The following is a 13,070-nucleotide window of genomic DNA, read 5'->3' on the forward strand; positions in this document are numbered from 1 at the left end:
CTAATCTTATATCCCACTTATCATTACCAAGGATGCAAAGAAACCTCGATTAACATGCATTTGTAGTGATCTTAATTAAGGACCATTAACAGTAACATATCCAGATACTGAAGTTTAACATACCTAAATGTACACCTAGAGATAATTTGAAAAGTGCTGCAGTATATTAGATGGATTCAGTATCTTCCCTAAATCACTGGCTTAAGTCACTAAAAGTCTAACAATGGACTGTCAGCAAGGAAACTAAAAACTTTTCCAGATATATAAACTCTAAAGTAAATTAACAATTCAAACTTTTTTTTTTACAAAATTTATAAACAGAACTCATTAACTCAATTAACAGTACAGTTCGTGTGGATGTTAAGAAACTGGAACCATCATACATTGCTGGAAGGAATGCAAAATGATGCAGCCACTGTGGAAAAAAAATTGGTCGTTCTTCAAAAAAAAATTAAACATATTATTACCATATGATTCAGTAATTCTACTCTTAGGTATATACCAAAAAGAACTGAAAGCAGAGATTCAAGAAGATACTTGTTCACCAATGTTCATGCTGCGTTATTCACAATAGCTAAAAGGTAGAAATAACCCAAGTATCTATCAACAGATGAATGGATAAACAAAATGGTGTGTATATGAGAGCACAAAAAGACAAATACTATATGTCACAAAAGAACAAATATTTTGATTCCACTGGTAGGAGGTACCTACAAAAGAGGTAGAGACTAAGTAGAATAGAGATTGGCAGTGGGTGAGGGGAAACGGAATGGGGATTTACTATTTAATGGGCACAGAGTTTCTGTTTGGGATGATGAGAAAGTTCTGGAAATAGTGGTGATGATTGTACAACAATGTGAATGTGCATAATGCCACTTAAGTGTACATTTAAGAATGATTAAAATGGTAAATCTTAGGTTATTTATATTTTACCATAATTAAAATATATAGATATAGCCTATTGCTGCAAACACCAAGAATGTTGTATAATAAAGCTATAATTAAACAGGCTTTATCTTAGGGGCTTTTTATATTTTAAGATATGCAATAGTAAGCTTAGATAACTAATAAAAATGAGAGAGAGTCAGTGAAATGCTGGTGTAAATAATTTCTATAAAAGATCTATTATCTGATTTAATCATAATCAACTAGAGATAAAACACTAACCTACCAATTTAAGTAACCAACTGTCAAAAGTTCAAATTAAAGGGAAAAGCTAAAACTAAAATGAATTGTGAGAAAAATACAAATTGTGACACAAATAAACTTAGAATTACTATTTCTTGAAAAAAATAACCTTATCAGCTTTACCATTATCATGACACAAGAACATATGGACAAATTAAAAAAAAAAACAGCTAGTGAGTTAATGGTTAAATTTTTCTTAAACTATCATAAAAAACCATTTAAGTACTTATGTGAAGTTGACAATGCAGAAACTCTCCACTATCTATCAACTGTTAGAAGAAAGTTTACCTGAGAGGGGACTGTTAAACTGATGGCTAAAAGTGATGAAGCTTAATATCAGTTCAAGGAAAATTCAACACATAATATCAATTTAAAATGGCAACAGATGCAATAATACACTTCACTTTAGACAGTGTGGTTTGGCTTCCACTCAAAAGTCATACCCAGCATGATTCAAAGGTCAGAAAAAGACCCAAAGGAAGATAAGAGAAAAATTCATCCATCAGTTATGCCATTTCACTATATATGCACCCACCTTTCAGATTTGTTTTGACGAATACATCCCTCGATGATTTCTTTCACTTCAGGATCAGTGACTTTATCAAAACTGGCTGGTTTTATACCCTGGAAGAGGAAAAATGGTTTCTAGTCACAAATTAAGCAATTGAAACCCCAGGCCAACATGACACTTAGTAAAATAATGATTTTTTAAACACTAAACAACATTCAAACCTCAAATGAAATAAATATATATACACAATATAAGTTTCACAGCTTTTTGACAAGGACTTTGTCACCATTCTACAAACAACATTGAAAACCTGTAAACAATCTAAGTCTTTAATAACAGAAGTAATATTATATAAACTATGTGACATACACATAAAGACAAATGCTAATAAACAGAAACTAAAAATATTTTCACAGTAATTAAAAACATGGAGAATTCTCATACTACAACATTAAGCAGAAAAAATATAGGATTTCAAAATGTACATACAATATAACCCCAATTAGTAAAATATAATAAATCAGTATTTCTTGAAATCATAAAAATCAATGTTATTAGAAAAACTGTCAGAAATTCTAAATAAGGAATTCTCTACTGCCAACATTTCAAATCAGTATTTCAAAGTCTTCTAGAATGGCTAGACACAATCAGTAAATATACATATAAAAATATATATTTTCTTATATGCATAAACTTTTAAGAAATCTATATTGTTTTTATCCATAAACAATATCAAACTATTGAGAGAACCTTAAGCTAATTATCAGGTTCTAGGAAATAACTATCAAATTATTGAGGTCCATATAATTCAAAACGTTTTTATAATAACTGTGCTTGCTGCCTAAGCCTGCTTATTTTACATTCTATCACTCTTAATTTATGAGTTTTAGAGTTAAAAAATAATACAAGATTGCTGCCATCACTTAATAAAAATTCCAAATTAAGCTATAAGCAGAAAGGTATAATAAAATGATTATCACAAAATGAGGCAATCTAAGATAATGTTCTAGGTCTGTCACACTACCTTACAGTATACAGAATCAGAAAGCCAATATCATATCCTAGATAAATCTGGTGAGATTAGGAGTTAATTTGGGCCTCAAATTCAAGAAGCTTTAGTAGACATGGAAATCTGAAAAGTGATATTGCATTTTAATGACTTTAATATAAAAGAATAAAGTTACCAATCAAAAAATGGAGTTTTTAATTCTTATAGAAAATACCCTCTTTGACCTTTCCACTGATCTCTTAACCACTCCCTAGCCCTGGATAATTATTGCTTTCTCTGCACCTGGGGGAAAATAACTGGGGAGCTGAAACTTATAAAATCAAGTATAGACTCTTCTATTTGTGGCCCAAATTAAAAGGGCATTCTAGCCTCATTAGTTATCTGAAATACGTGAACAATCTCTTTTGTGGCCCACCTTGAGCTACCCAACTGAACATGAAAGAGATCTCATTTGAACAATCCTAACACTTTGCTTCTATCTCCCTTAAATTCCTTCTATACTCCAATCCTCTTATTTTTGTAGTCATCTGTGAGTTTATATCATTGCCCTACTAAAAATGTAAACTCTTCGTAGGTAGCAAACACGTCTTACTCACATTCCTTGTAACTCTTAATGTAAAAAAATTACTCATAACTGTCATTTAATAATGAGGCTTTCAGAACTAGAAAAAGTCTTCAAAATATTTAGCCAATCTTTATTATTTAGCTTTGGAAAATAACATCCATCTAATAAATAAAAAGATCAGTTTTCATTCCAATCCCAAAGAAAGGCAATGCCAAAGGCTCAAACTACTGCACAATTGTACTCATATCTCACATGCTAGTAAAGAAATGCTCAAGATTCTCCAAGCCAGGATTCAAAAGTACATTAACTGTGAACTTCCAGATGTTCAAGCTGGATTTAGAAAAGGCAGAAGAACCAGAGATCAAATTGCCAACATCGGCTTGATCATTGAAAAAGCAAGTGAGCTCCACAAAAACATCTACTTCTGCTTCATTGACTATGCCAAAGCCGTTGACTGTGTGGACCACAACAAACTCTGGAAAATTCTTAAAGAGATGGGAATGCCAGACCACCTGACCTGCCTCTTGAGAAATCTGTATGCAGGTCAGGAAGCAATAGTTAGAACTGGACATGAAACAACAGGCTAGTTCCAAATATGGGAAGGAGTACATCAAGGCTATATATTGTCATCCTGCTTATTTAAATTATATGCAGAGTACATCATGAGAAACGACGGGCTGGATGAAGCACAAGCTGGAATCAAGACTGCTGGGAGAAATATCAATAACCTCAGATATGCAGATAACACCACCCTTATGGCAGAAAGTGAAGAGGAACTGAAAAGCCTCTTGATGAAAGTGAAAGAGGAGAGTGAAAAAGTTGGCTTAACACTCAACATTCAGAGACTGGACTCAGAAGATGGCAGAAGAATAGGATGGGGAGACCACATTCTCCCCCACAAATTCATCAAAAGAACATTTGAATGCTGGGCAAACTCCACAAAACAACTTCTGAGTGCTGGAAGAGGACATCAGGCACCCAGAAAGGCAGCCCATTGTCTTCGAAAGTAGGTACAACAAAATATAAGATTAAAAAAAGAGGCAAAAGAGGAAGGGATAGAGACCCATCCCAGGAAGGGAGTCTTAAAAGAGAAGAAGTTACCAAACCGCCCTACCTGGGGAGAATGTGCTCACCAAGCACCTGGTTGCCTGAGCTGCTCAGACCTGGGAAGGGCACAAAACGCAGGCCCAACTGAGTTAGTGCCCTTGTGGAGTACCCAAGAACCTGAACCTGAGCGGCTTAGACCTGGGAAGTACACGCAACCCAGGGCCTGCCACAGATATTTCCCCGGCAGAGCAAGCTAGAGACTGAGAAGTGTAGACTGGGAAAGTGCACGCGCTGTGAGTGAGGACAAACCCCATGCAGCCAAGACACTGCGAGCACTCCCCACACAGGCCAGCGATATTTGTTTGCAGTCTTCCTCCCTCCCCACAGCATGACTGAATAAGTGAGCCTAAATAAGTGAACACCTTCATCCCCTTGTGTCAGGGTAGAAATTAGAAACCGAAGAGACCAGCAAACAAAAGAAGCTGTAATAAACAAAGAGAACCACATTGGAAGTGACAGATGCAACAGATTGAGATCCTGGAATTACCACTGACTACATTGGAAGGGGCCTATAGATCGTGAGAAGTATAAGCCGGATCAAGGAACTATCTGAAACTGAACTGACCCCACACTGCCCAAAACAGCTACAGAAAAATTCCTAGATATATTTTTACTATTATCATTTTTTTTAACTTTTAAAAAAGTTTTTTAAGTCATTACTCCTTGAATTTTCATTTTTATAACCTAATATTACCTTGCAAAAAAGACCCTATTTTTAAAGCAAACTTCATATATATATTTTATAATTTTTGTGACTTTGTTTTGTTTAATATTGTATTTTTGAGAGTCTAACCTCCACTCTAGATTTTTAATCTTTGCTTTCTGGTATTTGCTATCAATTATGTACTTTTAAGAACCCAATCTTCTGGAAGAATCAATATTGTCAAAATGGCTATTCTACCCAAAGCAATCTATAGATTCAATGCAATCCCTATCAAGCTACCAACGGTATTTTTCACAGAACTAGACCAAAGAATTTCACAATTTGTATGGAAATACAAAAAACTTCGAATAGACAAAGTAATCTTGAGAAAGAAGAATGGAACTGGAGGAATCAACCTGCCTGACTTCAGACTCTACTACAAAGCCACAGTCATCAAGACAGTATGGTACTGGCACAAAGACAGAAATATAGATCAATGGAACAGAATAGAAAGCCCAGAGATAAATCCATGCACCTATGGACACCTTATCTTTGACAAAGGAGGCAAGGATATACAATGGAAAAAAGACAACCTCTTTAACAAATGGTGCTGGGAAAACTGGTCAACCACTTGTAAAAGAATGAAACTAGAACACTTTCTAACACCATACACAAAAATAAACTCAAAATGGATTAAAGATCTAAATGTAAGACCAGAATCTATAAAACTCCTAGAGGAGAACATAGGCAAAACACTCTCCGACATAAATCACAGCAGGATCCTCTATGACCCACCTCCCAGAATATTGGAAATAAAAGCAAAACTAAACAAATGGGACCTAATGAAACTTAAAAGCTTTTGCACAACAAAGGAAACTATAAGCAAGGTGAAAAGACAGCCCTCAGATTGGGAGAAAATAATAGCAAATGAAGAAACAGACAAAGGATTAATCTCAAAAATATACAAGCAACTCCTGCAGCTCAATTCCAGAAAAATAAATGACCCAATCAAAAAATGGGCCAAAGAACTAAACAGACATTTCTCCAAAGAAGACATACAGATGGCTAACAAACACATGAAAAGATGCTCAACATCACTCATTATCAGAGAAATGCAAATCAAAACCACAATGAGGTACCATTACACGCCAGTCAGGATGGCTGCTATCCAAAAGTCTACAAGCAATAAATGCTGGAGAGGGTGTGGAGAAAAGGGAACCCTCTTACACTGTTGGTGGGAATGCCAACTAGTACAGCCGCTATGGAAAACAGTGTGGAGATTTCTTAAAAAACTGGAAATAGAACTGCCATATGACCCAGCAATCCCACTTCTGGGCATACACACTGAGGAAACCAGATCTGAAAGAGACACGTGCACCCCAATGTTCATTGCAGCACTGTTTATAATAGCCAGGACATGGAAGCAACCTAGATGCCCATCAGCAGATGAATGGATAAGGAAGCTGTGGTACATATACACCATGGAATATTACTCAGCCATTAAAAAGAATTCATTTGAACCAGTCCTAATGAGATGGATGAAGCTGGAGCCCATTATACAGAGTGAAGTAAGCCAGAAAGATAAAGAACATTACAGCATACTAACATATATATATGGAATTTAGAAAGGTGGTAACGATAACCCTATATGCAAAACAGAAAAAGAGACACAGAAATACAGAACAGACTTTTGAACTCTGTGGGAGAATGTGAGGGTGGGATATTTCAAAAGAACAGCATGTATACTATCTAGGGTGAAACAGATCAGCAGCCCAGGTGGGATGCATGAGACAAGTGCTTGGGCCTGGTGCACTGGGAAGACCCAGAGGAATAGGGTGGAGAGGGAAGAGGGAGGTGGGAGCGGGGATCGGGATAGGGAATACATGTAAATCCATGGCTGATTCATATCAATGTATGACAAAACCCACTGAAATGTTGTGAAGTGATTGGCCTCCAACTAATAAAAAAAAAAAAAAAAAAAAAAAAAATCTTCAATACCTGTTTTTACCTGGGAGTGTGATTACTGGCTTGATTGCTCTCTCCCCCTTTTGACCCTCCTTTTTCTCCACCATGTCACCTCTATCTCCTCCCTCCCCCTTCTCTTGTCTACCCAACTCTGTGAATCTCTTTGTGTTCCAGGTTGTGGAGAACACTTAGGGAACTGATTATTGCATGGATCTGTCTCTCTCCTTTTGATTCCTCCTTTTCTCCTCCTGGTCACCTCTGTCTCCTTCCTCCCTCTTCTCTTCTCTGTGTAACTCCATGAACCTCTCTGAGGGGTCCAGACTGTGGAGAGCACACAGGGAATTGATTACTGGCTAGCTTGCTCTCTCCCCTTTTCATTCCCCCTCTTCTCCTCGTGGTCACCTCTCCCATCTCCCGCTTCTGTTCTCCATGTAACTCTGTGAACCTCTCCAGGCGTACCTCACTGTGGAGAATCTTTTCATTATTAACCTAGATGTTTTATCATCGGTGCTGTGTAGATGGAGAAGTCTAGAAGCTACTGTAAGAATAAGACTGAAAACCAGAGATAGGAGGCTTAAGTCCAAAACCTGAGAACACCAGAGAACTCTTGAAAGCAGGGAACACTAATCGATAAGAGCTCATCCAAAAGCCTCTACACCTACACTGAAACCAAGCACCACCCAAGAACCAACAAGTTCCAGAGCAAGACATACCAGGCAAATTCTCCAGCAATGCAGGAAAATAGCCCTTAGCTTCAATATACCGGCTGCCCAAAGTCACACCAAACCCACTGACATCTCATAACTCACTACTGGACACTTCACTGCACTCCAGACAGAAGAAATCCAGATTCACCCAGCAGAACACCGAGGCAAGCTTCCCTAACCAGGAAACCTTGACAAGCCACCTGTCCAACCACACCGAAAGGGAGCAACCTCCACAATAAAGAGGAACCACAAACTACCAGCATATAGGAAGGCTACCCCAAACACAGCAATCTAAACAAGATGAAAAGGCAGAGAAATACTCAGCAAATAAAGGAACATGATAAATGCCCACCAAACCAAACCAAAGAAGAGGAGATAGGGAGTCTACCTGAAAAAGAATTCAGAATAATGATAGTAAAAGTGATCCAACATCCTCAAAACAAAATGGAGTTACGGATAAATAGCCTGGGGACAAGGATTGAGAAAATGCAAGAAATGTTTAACAAGGACCTAGAAGAAATAAAAAAGAGTCAGTCAATAATGAATAAGGCAATAAATAAGATAAAAAACACTCTGGAGGGAACAAACAGTAGAATAACGGAGGCAGAAGATAGGATAAGTGAGGTGGAAGATAGAATGGTGGAAATAAATGAAGCAGAGAGGAAAAAATGAAAAAAGAATTAAAAGAAATGAGGACAACCTCAGAGACATCTGGGACAATGTGAAACACTCCAACATTCGAATCATAGGAGTCCCAGAAGAAGAAGACAAAAAGAAAGGCCATGAGAAAAAACTTGAAGACATAATAGTTGAAAACTTCCCTAAAATGGGGAAGGAAATAGTCACCCAAGTCCAAGAAACCCAGAGACTCCTAAATAGGATAAACCCATGGAAAAACACCCCAAGACACATTTTAATAAAATTAAAAAAGTTCAAACACAGAACAAATATTAAAAGCAGCAAGGGAAAAACAACAAATAACACACAAGGGTATTCCCATAAGGATAACAGCTGATCTTTCAATAGAAACTCTTCAGGCCAGAAGGGAATGACAGGACATACTTAAAGTGATGAGAGAGAAAAACCTACAACCCAGATTACTAAGGATCTCATTCAAATATGAAGGAGAAATCAAAAGCTTTACAGACAAGCAAAAGCTGAGAGAATTCAGCATCACCAAACCAGCTCTCCAACAAATGCGAGAGGATCTTCTCTAGACAGGAAACACAGAAAGAGTGTATAAACTCAAACCCAAAATAACAAAGTAAATGGCAACGGGATCATACTTATCAATAATTACCTTAAATTGGAGTCAATAATTACCTTAAATGGAGTCAATGCCCCAACCCAAAGACAAAGACTGGCTGGATGGATACAAAAACAAGACCCCTATGTATGCTGTCTACAAGAGACCCACCTCAAAACAAGGGACACATACGGACTGAAAGTGAAGGGCTGGAAAAAGATATTCCATGCAAGTAGAGACGAAAAGTAAGCAGGAGGACCAATACTCATATCAGATAAAATACACTTTAAAATAAAGGCTGTGAAAAGAGACAAAGAAGGACACTACATAATGATCAAAGGATCAATCCAAGAAGAAGATATAACAATTATAAATATATGTGCACCCAACATAGGAGCACCGCAATGTGTAAGACAAATGTTAACGAGCATGAAAGGGGAAATTAACAATAACACAACAATAGTGGGAGACTTTAATACCCCACTCACACCTATGGATAGATCAATTAAAAAAAATTAACAAGGAAACACAAACTTTAAATGATACAATAGGCCAGTTAGACCTAATTGATATCTATAGGACATTTCACCCCAAAACGAGGAATTTCACCTTTTTCTCAAGTGTACAGGGAACCTTATCCAGGATAGATCACATCCTGGCCATAAGACTAACCTTGGTAAATTCAAAAAAACTGAAATCATTCCAAGCATCTTTTCTGACCACAATGTAGTAAAATTACATGTCAACTACAGGAGAAAAGCTATTAAAAATTCCAATATATGGAAGCTGAACAACATGCTGCTGAATAACCAACAAATCACAGAAGAAACCAAAAAAGAAATCAAAATATGCATAGAAATGAATGAAAATGAAAACACAACAACCCAAAACCTATGGGACACTGAAAAAGCAGTGCTAAGGGGAAGGTTCATAGCAATACAGGCTTACCTCAAGAAACAAGAAAAAAGTCAAATAAATAACTTAACTCTCCATCTAAAGCAACTAGAAAAGGAAGAAGTGAAGAACCCCAGGGTTAGTAGAAGGAAAGGAATCTTAAAAATTAGGGCAGAAATAAATGCAAAAGAAACAAAAGAGACCATAGCAAAAATCAACAAAGCTAAAAGCTGGTTCTTTGAGAAGATAAATAAAATTGACAAATCATTAGCCAGACTCATCAAGAAACAAAGGGAGAAGAATCAAATCAACAAAATTGGAAAAGAAAATGGAGAAATCACAACAGACAATACAGAAATACAAAGGATCATAAGAGACTACTATCAGCAACTATATGCCAATAAAATGGACAACTTGGAAGGAATGCACAAATTCTTAGAAAAGTATAACTTTCCAAAACTGAAACAGGAAGAAATAGAAAATCTTAACGGACCCATGACAAGCACGAAAATCAAAACTATAATTAGAAATCTTCCAGCAAACAAAAACCCAGGACCAGACAGCTTCACAGCTGAATTCTACCAAAAATTTAGAGAAGAGCTAACACCTATCCTACTCAAACTCTTCTAGAAAATTGCAGAGGAAGGTAAACTTTCAAACTCATTCTATGAGGCCACCATCACCCTAATACCAAAACCCAACAAAGACGCCACAGAAAAAGAAAACTACAGGCCAATATCACTGATGAACATAGATGCAAAAATCCTTAATAAAATTCTAGCAAACAGAATCCAACAACATATGAAAAAGATCATACATCATGACCACGTGGGCTTTATCCCAGGGATGCAAGGATTCTCCAATATCCAGAAATGAATCAATGTAATACATCACATTAACAAATTGAAAGATAAAAAATATATGATTATCTCAATAGATGCAGAGAAAGCTTTTCACAAAATTCAACATTCATTTATGATAAAACCCTCCAGAAAGAAGGACTAGAAGGAACATACCTCAACATAATAAAAGCTATATATGACAAACCCACAGCAAACATTACCCTCAAAGGTGAAAAATTGAAAGCCTTTCCCCTAAACTCAGGAACAACACAAGGGTGCCCACTCTCACCACTACTATTCAACATAGTTTTGGAAGTTTTGGCCACAGCAATCAGAGCAGAAAAAGAAGTAAAAGGAATCCAGACTGGAAAAGTAGTAAAACTCTCAATGTTTGCAGATGACATGATCCTCTACATAGAAAACCCTAAAGACTCCACCAGAAAATCACTAGAGCTAATGAATGAATATAGAAAAGTTGCAGGATATAAAATTAACACACAGAAATCCTTTACATTCCTATACACTGAGAAAACAGAAAGAGAAATTGAGGAAACAATCCCATTCACCACTGCAACGAAAAGAATAAAATACTTTGGAATATATCTACCTAAAAAACAAAGGACCTATATACAGAAAACTATAAAACACTGATGAAAGAAATCAAAGATGACACAAATAGATGGAGAAATATACCGTGTTCATGGATTGGGAGAATCAATATAGGGAAAGTGAGTATAATACCCAAAGCAATCTTTAGATTCAATGCAATCCCTATCAAGCTACCAATGGTAATTTTCAGAGAATTAGATCAAATAATTTCACAATTTGCATGGAAATACAAAAAACCTCAAATAGCCAAAGCAATCTTGAGAAAGAAGAATGGAACTGGAGGAATCAACCTGCCTGACTTCAGACTATACTACAAAGCCACAGTCATCAAGACAGTATGGTACTGGCACAAAGACAGAAATACAGAAATACAGATCAATGGAAGAAAATAGAAAGCCCAGAGATAAATCCACGCACCTATGGACACCTTATCTTTGACAAAGGAGGCAAGAATATACAATGGACAAAGACAATCTCTTTAACAAGTGGTACTGGGAAAACTGGTCAACCATCTGTAAAAGAATGAAACTAGAACACTTTCTAACACCATACACAAAAATAAACTCAAAATGGATTAAAGATCTAAATGTAAGACCAAAAACTATAAAACTCCTAGAGGACAACATAGGCAAAACACTCTGACATAAATCACAGCAGGATCCTCTATGACCCACCTCCCAGAGTAATGGAGATAAAAGCAAAAATAAACAAATGGGACCTAATTAAACTTAAAAGCTTTTGCACAATGAAGGAAACTATGAGCAAGGTGAAAAGACAGCCTTCATAATGGGAGACAATAATAGCAAATGAACCAACGGACAAAGAATTAATCTCAAAAATATACAAGCAACTCCTGCAACTCAATTCCAGAAAAATAAGCGACCCAATCAAAAAATGGGCCAAAGAACTAAACAGACATTTCTCCAAAGAAGACATACAGATGGCTAACAAACACATGAAAAGATGCTCAACATCACTCATTATCAGAGAAATGCAAATCAGAACCACTGAGGTACCATCTCACACTGGTCAGAATGTCTGCTACCCAAAAGTCTACAAGCAATAAATGCTGGAGAGGGTGTGGAGAAAAGGGAACCCTCTTACACTGTTGGTGGGAATGCAAACTAGTACAGCCGCTATGGAGAACAGTGTGGAGATTCCTTAAAAAACTGGAAATAGAACTGCCATATGACCCAGCAATCCCACTTCTAGGCATACACACCGAGGAAACCAGAATTGAAAGAGACATGTGTACCCAAATGTTCACTGCAGCACTGTTTATAATAGCCAGGTCATGGAAGCAACATAGATGTCCATCAGCAGATGAATGGATAAGAAAACTGTGGTGCATATACACAATGGAATATCAATCAGCCATTAAAAAGAATACATTTGAATCAGTTCTAATGAGTTGGACAAAACTGGAGCCTATTATACAGAGTGAAGTAAGCCAGAAAGAAAAACACCAATACAGTATACTAACGCATATATATGGAATTTAGAAAGATGGTAATGATAACCTTATATGTCAGACAGCAAAAGAGACACAGATATATAGAACAGTCTTTTGGGCTCTGTGGGAGAAGGCGAGGGTGGGATGATTTGAGAGAACAGCACTGAAACATGTATATTATCATATGTGAAACAGATTGCCAGTCCAGGTTCAATGCATGAGACAGGGTGCTCAGGGCTGGTGCACTGGGATGACCCAGAGGGATGGGATGGGGAGGGAGGTGGGAGGGGGTGTTCAGGATGGGGAACACATGGACACCCATGGCTGATTC

The 13,070-nt window shown here is 36.9% G+C and overlaps 1 protein-coding gene across 1 annotated transcript in view; it reads right to left on the reverse strand.

Annotated features, from left to right (window-relative positions):
* The window catches only part of WNK3 (WNK lysine deficient protein kinase 3), a 164,950-nt gene that overhangs the window by 104,953 nt on the left and 46,927 nt on the right, over positions 1 to 13,070 (reverse strand). Inside the window, exon 6 of the mRNA XM_061136920.1 lies at positions 1,724 to 1,812. Within this exon, the coding sequence (XP_060992903.1) occupies positions 1,724 to 1,812 (89 nt within the window). The remainder of the gene's footprint in view (positions 1 to 1,723; positions 1,813 to 13,070) is intronic.

This window comes from Dama dama, chromosome X (genome assembly GCF_033118175.1).
Source record: "Dama dama isolate Ldn47 chromosome X, ASM3311817v1, whole genome shotgun sequence".
Taxonomy (NCBI): domain Eukaryota; kingdom Metazoa; phylum Chordata; class Mammalia; order Artiodactyla; family Cervidae; genus Dama; species Dama dama.